A 17,960-nucleotide genomic window follows, 5' to 3' on the forward strand; every position below is an offset into this window, starting at 1 on the left:
TTAAATGTATACGTACATGCCGGAGCCTGATTCTGCTTTCCACCAGCTAAAGTCTGTTCACTGGAGTTATTTCTGGAGTCAGTGGTAGAAATGAGGACAGGACTGAGCTTTACTGTCGATCCTTGTTTGGCAACAATCAGGTGGTTCGTTCATTCTGCACTGGAGCCCTGCAACTATTATCCTGGCTCCTGTTGCTTTCAAGTGAGGTTGTCAAACTGCGCTGTGGACACTGCTCACTTCTGGAGATGGGTGCCAAATACAGGGTTTTCCTCAGGAAGTGGAATTTCATTTCAGAGACAGTTGACATCAGGTCTCTAGCACCTGCACTGAGTCCCATCATGTTTCAAGTGGGATTTAGTTTGTTGTGACTTCTGAAGGGTCTTGTTTTCAGGGCACACAAGTGCACAGAGACCAAGACAGTTCACGTAACTGTCTTATTTGGAGCATGCATCTAGTAGTGCCTTCTAAGGCCCTTCACGCTAGCACGTGGCTGAACAGGGTGCTTGTTGGCTTGATGTCTGGTAACAGTACTAGTCGTCAGAAGGAGAGACAAGTGACAAGTGTTCAAGCATTCATTCAGGAACACCCACATGTTGATACGCTAATAAAATCCTGTGTTGGATGCACCCTGAGCAGGCACATGAGGTGGAAGAGGATGAGCTGTCCAATAAGCTGTGAATGGGTGGGGTGGTTTCTGGTAGGAAGGGCAGCAGCAGGGACAAGTGTTTCAAGGAGGTGGCTGTAGCTAACCAGGATTTTTAATAGCCAGTTTAACAGGACTGAGCTAACAGCTGCAGCACAAGCTTAGCCAGTGGTGTAATTTTCATACTTGCACAGCTGTGAGGTGGTGTCACATCACCTGTAAATGTGATTCTGTGTTTGAAAAAGCCTAATTTTTGCACCTGTGGAGCCTGAATTGGTTAAATGTCCAGGTCTATTGGGTATACCCATCTCTTCTCCCCATCCGTGTTTTAGAAGACGTTGAGTTGATGTGTGAAGGAAAAGAAATCCCTTCTATGCTTTGCTAACACTGGATGTGATTAATGATCAGTCTTATTGCAGATACCCCAATGCCTCTGGGCTCCATGGTGATTAACAGTGTCTCAAAGCTATGTCGGCTTGGGGGCTCCTCTATGTACACTCTGCCTAATGCACCCACTCTTGCTGACCTGGAAGATGACACAGACGAGGAAGGTAAGGCAACAGGCTCATCCCTTTTGCTCTGTTAGGGTAATATTAGGATATAGCACGTGGGTATAGCAACAGAAAAGGTCACTCTAACTAGTTGGGGTTTTCTTTGTCTGCTGTGCCAGTTCTACTATATGTCATATTAATCCCCTACATCCTTGAGAGGTAGACCATTATGCAGTGAATCTCATGGGGATTGTTAATGCTACCAGTTGCTAGTATTGTTTGCATACTCTTTGAACAGCCTGGCAGCTCTCCTGTTCCGCCTTTTCCCTATTTAAGTTTTTAACTGAGGCTTCCTCGAGTGATTCAGCTTCCAAAGTCTTTGTGTGCTTATGGTATTACATGAACAAAAGATAACAGTTTTTGTCTTGGTAGTGAACAGGCAGCTGATACGCTCTTTGGAATTGGAAAAATAGTTCTGGTAAATGCATGGTGAGGTGGCACTGGAAAAGGTGTGTTTCCAGACTGCCTGAAAATTCTGGCCATCCTGCGGTTTGGAGAGAAAAAGAAAAAAAAAAGCCCACTCTTTTTCTCAGAGTTCTTACAGTCTAACAAGACTGGAAGAAGTAGGAAGACAAGAACAGAACCAAGTGTCATGCTGACTCCTTAAAAAATTGCTATTTGATTTCAGTCTTATCTCTGAATTTCTATACCTCTTGTAGATTCTACATGTGGCTGAGTTTCTTTTTGCACATTCCAGCTTGGCTGCAATACTGATCTTCTAGCTACTGTAATGAAATGGGCCAAATTCTGCTTCCAGTTAGCCACTCAGGCCTCCACTGATGCACTTATAAGGTACACTGAGAAAAAGTTACATCCCCATCAGCGTTCTCATCCTGACTTTCATGGAAAGCTCTTCTGAAAAGTACAGGTCTTGTGTCCCCCCACCTTCCTCAGCAGCATTAGAATTCAAAATTCTACTCTGCAAGAACGTGCAGCTACACGATCCCAAAATGGTTGTGTAGAAAGGCTATGTGGTGGTTGTGGGTCAGAAGTTGGATATGAGTGAGAACATACGGCTGTTGAGAAGGACACTGGTGTCACACTGGAATGTATGAAGAAATGTATATGTCTCCAAGTTCATCAAAGTCTTCTGTCAAGTGAAAAAGAATAAACTGTTCTCCCTGTCCTCCTTAGAAAAAAAAAAGTAGGGCAAAAAAGAGGTGGTGGATAGAACAGAATTAGCGGGCTTCAGTGTCAGCAAGGAAGATTCAGGATCCACATGAGGAAAACTTCTAAGTGATAATGATGGATTTGGGTTGGCTGCCTGGAGATTGTGGCATCTCCAACACTGGAAGACTTCAAGAAAAGATTAGACAAACACCTCTCATGAGTGACTTCTGCAAAGCTGATCTTGCTTTATGCCAGAGAAGGAATAGAGGGCTGTTTGATGTCTTTTTTAACTCTGTGGTTTGTTTTCCTACCAGATATTAACATTTTTCTCACTTTTTCTTTTTTTAACACAGGGAACTTAATGCTTTCCAAGAAGTATAAATATAATAGTTTCATTTAGGTCTTCCTCAGCTGATTTATTAATAAATATCAAATCAACTGGCTCTCTGTTGCAGAGTCACAGTGAGTTTTCCAAACATGTTTCATGAACATTTTTTTGTTTTGTTTTCAGGTAATGGAGACAAACCAGAGAAGCCCCACTTTGATTCTCGTAGTCTTATCTTTGAATTAGACCCCTGCAATGGGAATGGGAAAGTTTGTCTTGTTTATAAGCATGCTAAACCAGGTAAGACTGAAAAGAGCAGAGTTAGCCATCTCTTTTTGTGGATTGTATCTGGAAGCCATATCCATAAAATCATTTTACGTTTCTGATCTTCTTTGCAATTTGTAGATGAACATTTACTGGGACATCCTGTCTCCACTGAAGTCAGGGGCTAAACCTTACAGAGACTTAACTTTAGCTAACATTTTCCTTCCTTTTAATGTTTGAATCTGAGTTATGAATTACGATTTCTGCACACATAGCATACTTGCATACTGAAACAGGAAAGCATTCACATATGACCCACAGACAATCATGTTGAAATACTGCAGAAGGCTAGAGCTCAGCTGCTAAAGTATCTCTGGTTACTTGTGTATCTCAGAACTGTTCCCTTACATTTTGACGAGAAAAGGTGTAAGGTTGCTTAGAAGCAAAGGGTAGATGGTAAAAAACATCCTTAGCTGATTGAGACAGGTTTAGGCTGGTTCTTCCACCTCATGCATAGATGCAGAGTCTCCAGGTTCTAACAGGAAAGTGTTGAACAGGAGAGTGAAAGATGTCAGCTGAGCTGTTCCTTCCTACAGATACACAGAAAGCTGCTATCAGTCAGGGATTAGTGAAATAACCTACAATAACTTGTACACTAGTTGTCATCTGACGCAGTGCACAGGTCACTAAGCATACGGGGATACCTGTATGTTCACTGTGTGGGAGTGTGCTGTTGTGATCTACTTGTTCTTAAGAAAACCCTTTGGCACTTGTGTCTTTCATTGGGTGTGACTACAGCTCCCAAGGCAGAAACTTCTTACTTGTCCTCTTGCCTTCCAGTCTTAGCAATTCCAGCACATGCAGCGGATGACCTGGGCAAGGGGAGGGAGTGTTATTTACAGGTGTTAATCAGCACAGGAGACAGGCGGTGTGTTTAACTGACAATGTTCAGTGTCTCAGTTTCCCAAGTAAAATAATTTCTTTTTATGCTCCAGAGGATGTCACCACCAGAGAAATATTTGATCACTATGGAAAGATTTTGCAAAATGTGTTTTTGTTGGCAGCATACACTCTCATGAATTCCAGACTCTGGACTCTATTCAGTAATCCAGATGACTGACAATTGAGTTAGTTGCTTTTTACTTTGTGGGGTAGATAAATGTTTGCCATAATTGTACTTTGAACTACAAAGCTGCTGATATCCAAGCATGTTCGATGTAGAACATCAGTCCCAGGTTAGGAAACAATAGCATTGCATCCATTTTACAGTGAGGAAAATTAATAAAATGGCTATTGCATGAGTATTTTTTGTAAGGCTTGGAGCAGAATCAAGTCCTTTTTAGTCCCCATCCTCTAACTGTTAAACTGCATTGCCTCTGGATAATCATCAATGTTAGTCAGGGATGCTGTGTTTTAGAAGCTGCAGCCTTTCTGATAAGTATGTTGTCTCCAACCTGACAATGGCCAGGGCTTGATCTATTACTGTGGATGAACAGTTTGATTTCTGTTTGTTTTGTTCTAGTTGTCTCGCCAGACACAGAGATATGGTTCCTGGACAGAGCTCTGTATTGGCATTTCCTCACCAAAACCTTCACAGCGTACTACCGCCTGCTCATTACCCACCTGGGTCTCCCACAGTGGCAGTATGCCTTCACCAGCTATGGGGTTAGCCCCCAGGCCAAGGTAGGACAGCAGGAACCAGCTCATTAGTATCTCACCTCAGTACAGACTGGAAAACCATCTTCCCAACATTTGACAAGCAGCCTGTAGGCTCAAGTGGGCCTCCCTAGTGAGCTGTGGAAGGGACCATGAGTCTTTCCCCTATAACATATTAACAGTCATTTGTTTATATTAGTGAATTCACTAACATTGTGTTAACCTTGCTTTCCTCACCTGAGTTCAGCTTATAATAAGGACCATTCCAGCTCCTTGTTATTATGAAAATTGCTATTCTGCTCTTAGAGTCTCCTGCCCTTCCTCTGTGCTTGACTGGGCCTTCAGCCCTAACCCAGCTTCCACCTTTTGAGAGGTTGGGGAATGGATCTGACAATACTACCGAACACAGCACATGAGCCTGTGCGATGTCTGTGCATGTTGGCAAGGCTTGGCAGGTCTCAATGAGTGTCCTGCACTTCACCCACACCTGACAGGTGTCTTACCATCACAACATTCCTTCGTCCTGCCGCAGCCCTGTGCATACATCAGAACTACTCACTAAAATCACTGCCAACCTCCCATCTATCAATGGCTGTAGAATTTGGCCCTGTATTTTTGCTGTGTTCCCTGTTATACTGTGCTTTACTGTATCAGTCATGGCTGTGTACGTGGTACTCCAGCATATGCCTGTGCTGTGCCTTTCTGTAATTTTCCTGGTAGAATGTTTTATTATGTTCAGTATATTCACAAACCTTAGTGAAATCATTCATGTATTCCCTAATCATTTGCAGCCTGTGTTAGTTAAAATCCTCCTAGTATGTTAACCATTATCATTTGTAAAGGTCTTCAAGGGGTGGATATTGAAGCTGTTTTACTTTAAGTGGTACATGAATAGATTGCTGTCTACCTTTTGGTATTGATCTTTTGTTTATCTTGTTGAACAGAACACTTTGCTGATGGTTTCTGTGGGATTTGTAATACCATAACCCCTACAGTTTTATTCCCTGACTTTGTCAATGGAAAACTGATATGAAAAACAGTAAGAGAAGAGAAATGCAGGGCATAACGTTGTGGTGGCATCTGGGAACCAAAAAGTCATTGTGATCACTTCTAGGAGTAGACTCAGGCCGAAGAGAAACACGCGCAAAATTCTTTGTGTAAAGAGTTAAAACTCCTGCACTATTGTATGTGTGAAGAGAGGGAGGGACGCTATATTTTGAGAAGTTCAACTAGTTTGGTTCTAATTTATAAGCAGTTTTAAATTCCAAGGGTTTTTAATCTTTTCTGCTTCTCTGAATCTAAATAAATGTGGTTTAGTTTCATCCCCTCCCTTTGGTTTTCCTCCTGTGGTTTAAATCAGAGGTTGCTCCTGATAGGAGTTACACTGCTGGAAAGGTAGCATTAGGTTTGTGTCTGGTTCTTCTCTTCCCTATCTGGAATGTGGGGCAGTTCCAGCACTGTAGCTGTAGCTGTGCCATGCATATCCTTATCGCAAGGCACTCTGCACAGTCCTGTAAACTGCAAACTGATAAGTGGTGTATGATTAAAATCAGGTCTCAGGGGTGAGGGGGAACAGGGTGGAAATGTCTAACTACAGTTTGATTTTAACCTCTTCCTTCCCCACCATACTGCCTTTCAGCAATGGTTTAATATGTATAAACCCATAACCATCAACACAGCTCTCCTCTCTGAAGAAGCTGATTCCTTTGTGAACAAGCTGGACCCCAACAAGGTATTTAAAAGCAAGAACAAAACTCCAGTGATCAAGAAGAAACTACCCTCCCAGCCAGCAGGCTCCCAAAAGAGCCACACGAGCATGACCTCCTCCAAGACATCCTCACTAGGTGGGAATTCTTCAAGGAAGTGAGACCCCCAGATCTGAGCCTGGACAGGATTTGCAATAAGCTTTGACGTCCTCTGATACAAAGTCTGACTCATTCAGACCAAGTTCCTTGTGCATGAATAGATGTGCCTATGGAAACCACATGGCAGCACTTGCATGAAATATAGCCACGATGTATTTTGACATGGGAGGGATGTAGCTCCTAGAGACTGAGAAAAAACTTGAGCCATTGATTTTATTCCCCTCCTCTACTTGCAGTGTGTACTTTTCAGAGGACAGGAAGAAAATGTCTTGATGTCACTGCTTTATAGAGAAGCTTTTGTTCCTGTGCAAATGAAAGCAAATGTAAGTCACTGTTACATTAATAGACCCATGCCGAAATACAGCGTATGAAGATATTTCTGCTTATCCTTTGAATGAAACCTGTTGTGACCTAGCATGCTATGGGAGGAGGCTGGAACCCACTGTACAAAGAAATACCTTCTGCTTCAAGCAGAATCAAACTCCGCACTTCCCTCTGCTCCTTCCAACTTCTGCTCTGAGATTCATGGTGCAAAGGGACCCGGGTTCCATGTCTCTGCACTGGCCTAGTCGCTTCCTCTAAAGCCCAGGCCACTTTTTGGCCTTTGTGCCGTATCTTTTCAGACAGTGATGTCTGTGTGGTGTCCTTCCCAATAAGCCTGAAGGCAGCCAGAAACTGCAAAATCCCTCATTGCTTCTGCTTTCTCCTAGTGTGGGACCTGCTAAGCCAGGGCTGTCAGCGGTGTTAAGAGTCCCATAAGCCAGGAGGACCCCTTGGTTTGTCACACATTCATTTGCAAAGTTGACCATTCAGACAGCTTTTATCACTTTTCAGTTGGGCAGGATGTGACCAGGGGCCACTGAGATCCTACAGCCTTAGAAGCCCCTGGTGCTGTTTGCTATGCTATAAGTTTTCAGGTTAGAACTGCACTTTAACCGATTCACTGCTGATTTTCAGTTACATCTGACTGTTTCTATTACTTTCTATGCCATTCTGTCTTCTTACGTGTGCTGGAAACACATGGCAGCAACCAACACATTATGTGCCTAAGCAGGGAAATAAAAGTCACCATCTTCAAATAAGTATAGATTATTTAAACAGCATCATCTTTTATTTATGAAACAGTCACATAACTACATAAGACAAACCTACCTCACAGGGGTGTTGTGAGGCTTTCATGAGTATTTGTATGGCTTTCAGAAAGACAAAGCCGCCCTGTAAGTGCTTAATAGTATTTTAATAAAGATTCGAATATTTTCCTCCAGAGTGATTCGGTATTTGAAGATGCCTTTGGGAGCACATGCACAAGGATGTATGGTAAAAGCAGTGTGCAGGCTAGATCGTTTGGGATTTTTTTTTAATGCAGTGAAGAAACTCTTGCTGAGAAGGGATGGGTTACAGTGTTTTTTAGCTAATCCCATCCTGAGCTACTCTGAAGTTCTCAGTTTAGTTCACATAGACCAAAAGACTCAGCTGTGTGACAGCTGTTCCACTTCTGTCCTGTGCTCACTGTTCAAAACTTCTGCAGCCATCAGCCCCAGCTCTGGCGTGCTTTGCTGGCTTCCAGTGCTGCTCAGGGCCCACCCTCAAGTGCAGTTGCTGCATTGCCTGGGAGCTGCCCTCTGCCACCCCCAAAATGACAGAAATTCCTCTTATGATCTCTTAAGCTGATGTGTGTCTTATGCTGGGTGAAGATCTGCTGTAGCTGCTCTACTAATAACAAGGTCTGCTCTGAGGAAGCAGAGATTTCAATACCTACCACCCCACCCTATGCCACAGTAATACAGCAGTAATCCTACTAGTAGTGAGATGTCAATGACCATTAGAGCCAGTAAATGCCATTTTCTGGAGTTCTGTGTGGTAGTGATGTACGGTCACTTCCTAGTCTTGGAGATCCCTGTGTTGTGTCTTTGTGGTAGCCAGCCCTGGAACTGCAGTCACATGCTTGACATATGTACCATACTTGCTTAAGCAATTTCTAGAAAAGCTAAGACTGTTGTCACCATCCTGGGAACAGGCAGCTTCTGATAACTGTTTTATTTTTAATCCGATGATGCCTCAGACCTGTAAGGCTGTTGCAGGCCCACTTCTCATTCAAATGGAGGTGGCAGAATTCCTGCAGGAGTAGGGCAGCCTCTTCCCACAGCTCTCATGCATTCAGAGTGGATGAAAGGGTTTGGGTTTTTGTTTGTTCATTTGAGCATTTGGGGATGGTGCCACAGAAGTTGTCTGAATCCTTTCATATGGTGGTAGTTAAAGTCTAGCCTGTCAGTAACACACAGAGTTCCATGACACCAACATGTTCCAGCAGAGTTGTGGGATTCAGGAGACCCTGTAGTTTAGTTTACTAATTTTTTGGTGCTTCCTGAATGTTCAGATCAAAAGGCAAAAACCAAAACAGGGCATGCAAAAAAAAAAAAAAATCAGGTTCAGACTTCCATTTCAGACTGTCCTTCTCTTCCCTGTGCTCTGCCAAACCAGGTGTTTGTTAGGATGGCAGATTAGCAAATGAAAGCAAGCCTAAGCCTCTGACCGGTCCGTGTGGTATCTACCTCTTATCAAAGAATATTCCAGATAAAATTAATTAAGTTGTTCTTTAAGTTAATTAAGTTGTTTCTGCCACTGTTGGATCCTGTATTTTGATTTCTGTGGATCTGTAGGTATCTGGGGTCTTGAAGCTCTGCTTTACTTTTCTCCCGAATGTGATGATTTCTCTTTTTTTGGTAGATTTTTACAAAGGGAGATTGAATAATTTCTTCAGGTCACAGACAGGTCTAGCCCTACCCAGGTCTGCCCAGTGTCTCAGAGACACAGTTTGTCTGGTTAAGCAGAGTACATTTATTGAAACTAGTCCCTCATTTCTCCACCTGCAGGGTGGAGAAATGGGGTGCTCCAGCAGCACCATTGCACATGCCCTTATCCCCTTTGTTACCCTTTGCCTGTCTGTTCATACATCCACATAGACTTTGCTGTCAGGCCCTTTCCTTGGAGTGTGTGCCCATCACAGCGTAGAGGTCTCCACCACTGGCTGCCCTTTTTCATTTCTGCTTTCCAGGACAGGTTGGTTGTGAAAATCAATTAAGAGTTTGTAGATTAAAACACCAGCAAGACTTCCCAGAATCGGAGCTGTGAGTGGGACCCACCACCAGTGATGTCCAGCCCTAAAATGAAACACAGAGAGGCAATCAGTGAGCCAGACTGGTACCACTCTCTTGCCACTGCATTGTGGAGGGTGAGGTGAGCTGAGTCTGTTGGGGCAGGAGTGAGCTGTGTGAGCAGGGGCCTCTAGTCCCACTTCACATATGGGGCCCTACAACTGGCTTAGGGAAATGCTCTATCCCCTAGCATAATTGCTGGAGGGAGGGTCATTTTCCTCATCAGCCTGGGAAAGTGGCTCTACACTGTCTGGAGGTTTGTTGTTCTCCTACAGAAATAGCCAGCCAGACACACACACACTTCTACCTTCCCATTTCCAATAACACTTGCATCTCCTCTACCAAGCTTTCAAAGATATTTTCTGGAAATCTAGTGAAAATGGGTAGCCAGGATAGAGTACTACTAATGCCCTTACCATGGTAAAAGCCACAGCATAGCACCATCTTACTAGATAGGGAAAGGCAGGGTTTCATCTCCAGATTCAGACATTAGGAGTGCTATACAGCAGTCCAGCTGTAAGTACCTGCCTTCAGGTGAGCTAAATCGCTCTCTGGCTCGCCAGTCACTGCAACAACCAGGTAGATCTCCAGCTAACTGGCAGCCAATTTGGTGCCCAGACTGAGGTATCTGAATGTCAAGATGAATCCCATGATGGAGAATTAGTGTACCCAAAATTTTGGGTGCATAATGCACAGGGCTCCTCTGTGCACAACACTAAAAACGGAGAACATGATCTGCAGTGACACCATCACTTTGTGCAAAGATAAAGGCTTCATGACCATTTTATCTGGGGCTTATCTCCTCTCCTTGTGAGCTGAGCAGTGTAAAAGCAAAACAGGTCACTCACGTAAAGACGTCCGTTCCCCAGCCAGCAATTGCCGTGAAGAGCCTGGGGGGCAGGTCCCGAGAGGGGTTTATGGCATAGCCTGTGTTCATCCCCATCCCCAGGCCAATGCCCAGGACCAGGATACCCGTGAGCAGGGCCTGCGTGCCTTTCAGGGCTCCATTGTTTTTCTCATCGTGGATAATCAGAATGCCCAGAAGCAGCATCACTGTTGCTGTAAACTGCAGGAGCAGGAAAGGGGGAACAGTCAGGAGAGAGAATGAGGAAGGTAGAAGGATCCTGCTCAGGAGAGAGGAAGGGACTTCCCAGAATGGAAGAGCAGGTAGGATTCATGATCTTATCAAGTCAGGGAGGACCCCAATGGTATTGCCTCCTCACAGGTGGACTAAAGAAAAGTCTTGACTCACTTCCCAAGAATAACATCTCCACCTCATCACCAAAAATGCTTTAGGATGGATACAGACATCTCAGCACTGTCCTATCCCTCCACCTTTCAAGTTAGGGACATGGATTATTTTAAGTAAATTTTGTCTAACAGAGGCAGAGCCATAACAAACTGCTAACAAGACAAATCTGATCCTCCCTAGAGGGAGTGATGTTCTATATAGCCTGTTGCATTAGCCCTTTCAGGACTAAAAGCAGATACCAGGTTCTCATCTGGGAAACCACATCACCCATCTGTGACAGTACGTTGCTAGCATTTGGAGATCTGCAGTGCGCGACATGTCAGGAACTGTGGTTTGAATAGAGGTGATGACTCCTGTCTCTTTCTGCTTCAGAAAATGCAGCTGGAGAGCCCTGGACTTCTTGCAGAGATGCCAGCAAAAGCAGCAACCCTGCAGCTCTTGGCAATGCACTGTCACTGCCATTTACTTTCTTGTACAGCAAAGACAATGCATGCTCCACAGCAGGCTGAGTGATCAGGTTCCCACCTGCAGGCTCTCCAGCTCTCACTGTCCACTTCATCATGCCCAGGCAAGAGTTCTGTCAGCTCAGAGACAAAAGGACGGGCTTCCTCAGACTTGAATTGGAAGTGAATCTTCCTCTCCAATGTCCCAGTGCTCCACATGCCCTGAAGCACCCCCTTCCTATTTCTGGGCATTTGAAAATTGTGTTGTATGCTGGGAATCAACTGTAAACAGCCTAAATTGGACTGTTCAAACTCTAAAGGTTCAATCCAGACAGGCTGTATTCATATGAGGACAGACCCAGACCCTCTGTGCCAGTGACTGGCAGCCAGCAGAGCTGCCTGGGAGTGTGGAGCAGGTATAGCATCCAAAATGAGGAAGGACAGTTCAGGGAACTGCCCAGATCCCAGGGGAGATAATTCTGACACAGCTCAGCTTCTCAGTTCCCACTGCTTGGGCTGCATGCTGGGAAGATATTTGGAGGCACTCAAACCAAGCTGCAGAGGAGCCTGCAGATGCTATCTTTTAGGCTTGCTCAGCCAGCAAGGTGCCTTGGATCCTACCTGTCAGGCACCCACCCACACAGTGGGCTCCTTGGAGTAGAGGTTGTGATTGTGTCTGCATGTGTAGGGCTGTCAGTCCCCTGCAGCAGACCTACAGCACCACCCACCTTCTCCTAGCACACTGCAGCAGTCCCTACTGACCTCTGTGAAGAAGCCCCCCACCAAGGATACATAGGGAGCAGGGTAAGTGGCGAAGATTGATGCCGTGGCTGTGGGTCCTGTCACTGTAAAGTTCCCCTTGGTGTAGTCATACAGAGCATCTAGGAGAAATGGGAATTATGGGAGTTAGCACAGAGTTCATCCCACATGGCACATACGCAAGTCCACCCATTGCAGCCAGCACGGACACCAAGAGGAAGTGAGGCAATGGGAGATACAGAGTAGGTGACACACCCCTCGCAGGACATGACCTCACCAATAATCTGTTACCCTCAGATTTCGGTCTGCAATTGCTTCCTTACACCTACCAGCTCCCTGTCCCTGCTCTGGGAGCCTGGGGCAGGCTGGATGCTCTGGATGCACTGGAGGCCTCCATCCCTCTGCCCCTCAGAGACTGAGACACTGGGGCCATGGTGGTGGATCCTCTGCTCACAGCTCAAAACCACGGATGACTGCTGTCCTGTTTTCCAAAGACCAGCGGAACCCCACAGAGCTCCAGCTGTACCTAATACATGGTAGTCCATCTAACTCAAGCTTTTGCAGACCCTGGAAACAAAACGCTGAAAAAGTGCAGCTACTGGCCTTGAGTTGAGGGCATGTTTTGGCAATGGGAAGGCCCTGAGCAAAAGGAACTGTGTCCTACAGGAGCTGCACATCCCTCCCAGCTATATCTGCACCCTGCTCTGGCCTTGAGCTATGAAGGTCTGTCCTAAAAGCCAGGAGCTCACCATCCTCAACCAGACGTCATCCTGGATACTGTAAGAAGAAATATTTTGTAGGACTGCAAATTAAGACTGAAATGGTGCCCAGAGCAACCCCTGTGATAAAGACGCAACCGTACCATAGTAAAGGCCGAAGACAGTGGCTGCTGCTGCAAAGGAGCCCAGGAACTGGCCGATCAGATAAGCTGGGAGCTTTCTCCAGGGGAGGTTTCCTAAAATGCAGTGTGTGAGGGTGATGGCAGCATTCAGATGAGCTCCTGCAAAATCACAGCAAAAGAGAGTGGCCTTGACCCTGTAGCAGCAGCTTTAGAGCACGCCCCACACCCCACCGTAAGCACCCAGACCTTGCTCCAGAACGCCAAGACTCTCCCTCCTGCACAGGCTGAAAACTGACCCGTTTTCCCTGGGCAGCTGAATGGTTCAGGGCAGAAAGCCCCTAGCTTTAGTCTTCTAAAGATTAGACAACCTCTGCTTTACTCTTTGTAGACCACAGGCTGCCTCAGTCATCTCACCTATCAGAGTGAACCCTGAAGATGGCTCCAGAGCCATCTTGATGTTGGCTGAGCTGAGACCTTTCCTCCCACCTCCCAGCACTCAGCAAATCAGCTCCATCTCAAATATCAGTAGGGACCTGCTTTCCTCAGCCCACTTTCCCCAGGACATCTGCACCAGCACCAAAAGGACAGATTGACTGCAAGCTGACTGCTTTCATGGAAAAATTTTCCAAGCAGCCCCAGCCTTGGACATCTCTGCTCCGACAGTTCAAGAGCAAGGATTTTTACTTTAATTTTCTGCCAGCTAGAGCCCTTAATCTCTTCTCTTGGTGCAAATGAATGCAGAAATTGCACAAGGCAAAGGTAATACTCTGTCATGTGAGAGATTCCATGCTGTGGCCCTGGAACACCACCTCCTGAGTTCACGTGGGGCATGTGTGTATGGGTGTGGGTGATAAGGAGAAAATTTGCACACCGTTCCTTGTTGCAGCATCAGCAGTAAGCTCATATTTGCAATAAATTATTTACTTTCCCATGGGTCAGATTGGCAGCATGTTTTCAGAGCTCCTTGTCTCCTTAGACAATGATGTCATATCCCAAGTGCCTAACAGGGGCACTGCTGAAACCTGGCTCTGCTGACCACAACAGGAGGGGATGGCTGAACCTCTGGTGCTCTCCCTGTCCCACTTGCCCCGTCACAGCTCAGGGCACACGTTTGGGGTCAGCATACTGTAAGCGTGCTATGCCTGCTTTGTCCTCTGCTCCTCCTGACCTTGCCACACCATCACAACTCCTTGGCTTGACTTCAGACCTGACCCCCCTCTGGTCTTGGCTGTGATCACTGTGTCACAAGACTGACCTGGTTACGGTCACCAGACCTGCTCTGCTCGCTTGGGGACCCTAGGACTGCCTTTTTTTCTGGTGAGTACACTGCCCTTCCGCAGCCCACTCCTGCGGCCTCTGACATATGTGGCTATAATTTTTGCCATCAACATTTATGTGGCCACAAAGGGACATAGAGATGTCCTATGCTCAAGTGCCCTGCTCACCAGAGATTCCTCCAGCCGCGTGGATGCCCAAGGTAACACCAATGCCAAATCCCAGATTGACGCTCAGATGCTGCCCGAAGTCTCCTCTTCCTAATACCACTTGTGCCACAGAAGACAAGCCAAAGACCTAGTGCATGGAAAAAGATAGAAAGGAGTGTTAAAAGTAGTGTTATTGCTGTGGTGGACTGAGCTGCTTTGTTGCTTTTTCTGCAATATTAATAAACTCCCAAAGACAGGAATACTCTAAGGTGCCCATGGTCAGGAGATGAAGTGGGAATGACCCTCCTCTGCAAAAATTGAACGGCTAACTGGATTATTCTTCATTGGTGACCATCACACCAAACCGGACATGCTGATCTGCGTTGTATGCAAGGGAGGCAAACCCCAGACACCCGCACCAAGGTCTCGGGCTCAACTGGGATCACTCACACAGCTGTGGTAAGGGCATCTGCGCCTGAAGCCAGGGACATGAGCCAGGGCAGCATCACCACAGACCACCCAGAGGCAGTGCCCAAGTGAGATGGAAGGAGGGTGGGCAAATTCTTGTTCTCTTTCTTTTCCTGGTGTGCAATTTATTGACTGAAAATGTAGTTTGAGCAGCATGTAGCTATTTCCCAAACTCGACTCTAATTTTGGGAACTTATTCCAGCAAAAAAACAAGGAAGGAAGTTCTGGTTTGACTTTTCCTTTCAGCATAGAATACTTTCAATTTGAATATTTTAATTTTGAATACACTGATACTTTTCAGTTTGAAAACAGCCAAAGTTTCAATATTTTTATAGTGACTAAAGGGGAGCCAGGTTAAAAAATGAAAGAAAACTAAGCGCTCTCCAGGAGGAAAAGACATATTCAAGAAATTGCTCTGCCCTGAAAGTAATCTCTATTTCATTTTTTAGTGTGGTCAGAGGGTGGAAAAATCAATTCTTTGCACACTTCTTACACTGAAAACTGGAGAAGGACAAAGCTTCTCTTGAGGTCTCTGCCTTGCAGACTACTTAGGGCATGGAGAGTGTATCTGTTCCTTGGCCTGCGCCAATGTTTATCCAGGGTGATATACACCTTCAAGACAAAAAGTCAGTATCTTCTAAACTTCTGCTCTGGCCTGTCCTGTTTTGACTCAGATCTTTACTGGCTGCTCTGCCTGGATGCAAATTTTATCTCATGTATCCCCTCTCCCTCTTCACTTTCAGGCATAACAAGCACAACCCTGTTCCCCAAATACGCTGTTCTTATCTCGCTCATATACACTCTGTGCTCTGCAGGGAGCTACAGCCTGCATGGTGTGAGCCCTTCTTTCAGTCTGCCTCAGCAGAATGGATGCCTCAGCAAAAGCCCCAAAAAGCAGTGTCTGGGACATCCCCCAGCATCTGCAATGCCTGTATAAAAATTTTGCCAGCTCATCCCTGAGCTTTTCAAAAGCTACATCCAAGAGAAACCAAATGCATGAAGCATAGGTTTTGCAGGACAGCGTGCAGGTGCAGAGAGAGGGGTGCAGGGCAGGAGACATGGATGTTGCAGCTGAACAGCACTGTCCTCAAAAGACCACAGGACGGGCCAGAGAATCTGTTTTTCAGCACAGATCCAAACCTCTGGGCTCCTCCTCTATTCTCACAATCCCAAAATAGCCTTTTTTTTAACTGCCTCCCTACTCCTTGTGCTCTTTACTCCCACTGCCTGGTTCCCTCCTTTATGAACATTGCCTGTCCATTAAAGCAAGAGGCTCTGGCTGAGTGGTATCATCCAAATAACAGCCATCCAGGAATCCCAGAGATGCATCCAGCACATTCCCGGCTTCAGTAAGGGGCAGGAGGCTGCAAAAGAGTTGGATGCTGGGTGCTGTTTGTGGCCAGTCCTTGATGGCAGTCCGTGTGCAGCATCCTTCCTCCTACTCTATTCCCTAGTGGAGATCAGTGAGGGAAGCCAATGTGATCTGCAGGCTTCAATCCTAGCAGAGAAAAGTGTCCTTCTCATGCTGCTTCCCAGAGACAGCTCTGGCAGAACTGCCTTGAACTTGATCTTTATCAAGTGAGGAGTCACGATGTCTGTACTCTGACTTCCAATGCATGGAAAACTACCTGCGTAGTAAGGAGTGAACTTCAAGGAGCTGGATTTGCAATAAAATGTTATAAAAAGCAAGCATCCTTTGCACGTGCAGTTATTGCCCTTTAAAATAAACGCCTTTATCTGTGTATAGGCAGCTGTGTCAAAAGGTCCCCATGCTTATACAAATCTTATCTCCCTCCTGTGCAAATCTCCAAGTATGAATTATTTGAATTATCCCCAGCCCTTCCACGCCAGCCTCTGTCCAGTCCAAAGCATCTCCCTCAGCCCAACAGTGCTTGCAAGCTAAGTCCAGGTGTAGTAAGTTGGCACAGACAGCTAATGGTCCTTTTCAGAGGGAGGATCTCATTTTGCTATGTTGGTCCAACACATGAAGGGTCTGGTCCCAGGAGGAACCTCATGCCCACCAGGGATCAATTCTGACTGGAAAGCCTTCCTTGCCTTCTCCACAAATATTTCCGAAGCAGCCTGAGAGCTCAAAACCACTTTGCTTTTTCTGCGTAAAACAAATCCCTCAGGCAAGGGGGGAGTTTCTGTATGATTAGGTTAAGCACTGTTTATTTGCCACTATAAGAAAACAGAAAGCAAAATCCTGGCATGCTTTACACCTGGTAATTAAGTTTCCTAATTGTTGTTTGTGGCTCCGGAGAGTTTCACAGGTGTTCATTACCCTGGCAACCCCAAGAGGAAGATGGATGAATGCTGTTCTCATTTCACAGAGGCTGTCAGTGGTAGAAGAGTCAAAGCCTGCTCCCCAAAGCTGTGCAGGACCCCCCAACCACACCATCGCCTCTGGCACAGCAGGAAGAAAAGCCTCAATTCACTGGACAGGATCTTTCAGGGGGTTTGGCACAAGCATTGCTTTGCCCCGTCTGACCAGACACCGTTCTTTGTTTTCATTCCAAGAGTCTTCCTCACTTTTCTCCTAGAAAAGAACTGAAACAGCAGCTCATCTTCACCTGCTTCACCCTCTTCCAATCACCCACTTCCCTCCCTCCACACTGCTTTTTTCCTCCAGAAGGTTTTTGGCAGACGGTCTGCCTGATGGGAAGCTGCCACCCCACCAGAGCAGAGGGGTGAGCAGTGATGACCAGCTGCTGAGAAACCCTTAGGATGTGGTAGGAAACCATTGACCTTACAAATTGCTGCTGCAAACTCTTGCCCTCTCACCCACTATGTGCGCACACACACACACACAGAGGCACAGACACACTCGTCTAGGCCCGTCTCCTCCTTACCATGAGGATGAACATCCCCAGTGCTTCTGCCAGCAGCTCCCTGACAGTGCTGCTACGAATCCTGAGCGCCTTCTGAATCTTCTCCAGCATTTTGCTCTCTGGCTCCAGTCTGCAGCCACAGGAGCTCCTGTTGTGACAGCACACTTCATTGCGCTGAGCTAAGTTGCCCTTTGAAACTTGGCATCCTCCCTTCACCCCCAGACACCTTCATTCATTTGGTTAACAATGAACAAGCCAATAAAGTAGCAGCTAGCTTCAAAGTCTTCCCACACACACATGCCATCCTTTTAAAACTATATGAAAAGGCTGCAATATTTTGGCTAGCAGGGCATTGAGAATGCTGTGCCTCTGC

General features: G+C 46.0%; 2 protein-coding genes across 6 annotated transcripts in view; one reads left to right on the forward strand and one right to left on the reverse strand.

The window, feature by feature from the left end:
* Window positions 1–7,678, forward strand: part of TPGS2 (tubulin polyglutamylase complex subunit 2) — a 21,245-nt gene extending 13,567 nt beyond the window's left edge. For 2 of the 5 annotated variants that reach the window (XM_064438175.1, XM_064438177.1), the window contains 4 exons: window positions 1,063–1,194; window positions 2,816–2,929; window positions 4,416–4,576; window positions 6,189–7,678. In XM_064438175.1, coding sequence (XP_064294245.1) covers window positions 1,063–1,194; window positions 2,816–2,929; window positions 4,416–4,576; window positions 6,189–6,416 — 635 coding nt within the window. In that variant the 3' untranslated portion in view covers window positions 6,417–7,678. Of the gene's footprint in view, window positions 1–1,051; window positions 1,195–2,815; window positions 2,930–4,415; window positions 4,577–6,188 lie in introns of all 5 variants that reach the window. The other 3 variants (XM_064438176.1, XM_064438179.1, XM_064438178.1) reach the window with 2 other exon arrangements.
* Window positions 7,673–17,728, reverse strand: LOC104046983 (aquaporin-7). The gene is made up of 6 exons (XM_009507228.2): window positions 17,609–17,728; window positions 14,310–14,436; window positions 12,886–13,023; window positions 12,027–12,145; window positions 10,418–10,635; window positions 7,673–9,575 (listed from the first exon to the last, which is right to left on the reverse strand). The coding sequence occupies exons 1-6, from the start codon at window positions 17,696–17,698 to the stop codon at window positions 9,416–9,418; spliced, it is 852 nt and encodes a 283-aa protein (XP_009505523.1). The 5' UTR covers window positions 17,699–17,728; the 3' UTR covers window positions 7,673–9,415.
* Window positions 17,729–17,960: the final 232 nt, after the last annotated feature.

This window comes from Phalacrocorax carbo, chromosome Z, assembly GCF_963921805.1.
Source record: "Phalacrocorax carbo chromosome Z, bPhaCar2.1, whole genome shotgun sequence".
Lineage (NCBI taxonomy): Eukaryota > Metazoa > Chordata > Aves > Suliformes > Phalacrocoracidae > Phalacrocorax > Phalacrocorax carbo.

Coding starts and splice junctions, on each gene's coding strand:
- LOC104046983 (XM_009507228.2), bottom strand. CDS start 17,698: ATGCTGGAGAAGATTCAGAAGGCGCTCAGGATTCGTAGCAGCACTGTC. Junction 14,437..17,608: donor TGGGGATGTTCATCCTCATG/GTAAGGAGGAGA, acceptor TCCATGCACTAG/GTCTTTGGCTTGTCTTCTGT. Junction 10,636..12,026: donor TGGGGGGCTTCTTCACAGAG/GTCAGTAGGGAC, acceptor CTGCTCCTGCAG/TTTACAGCAACAGTGATGCT.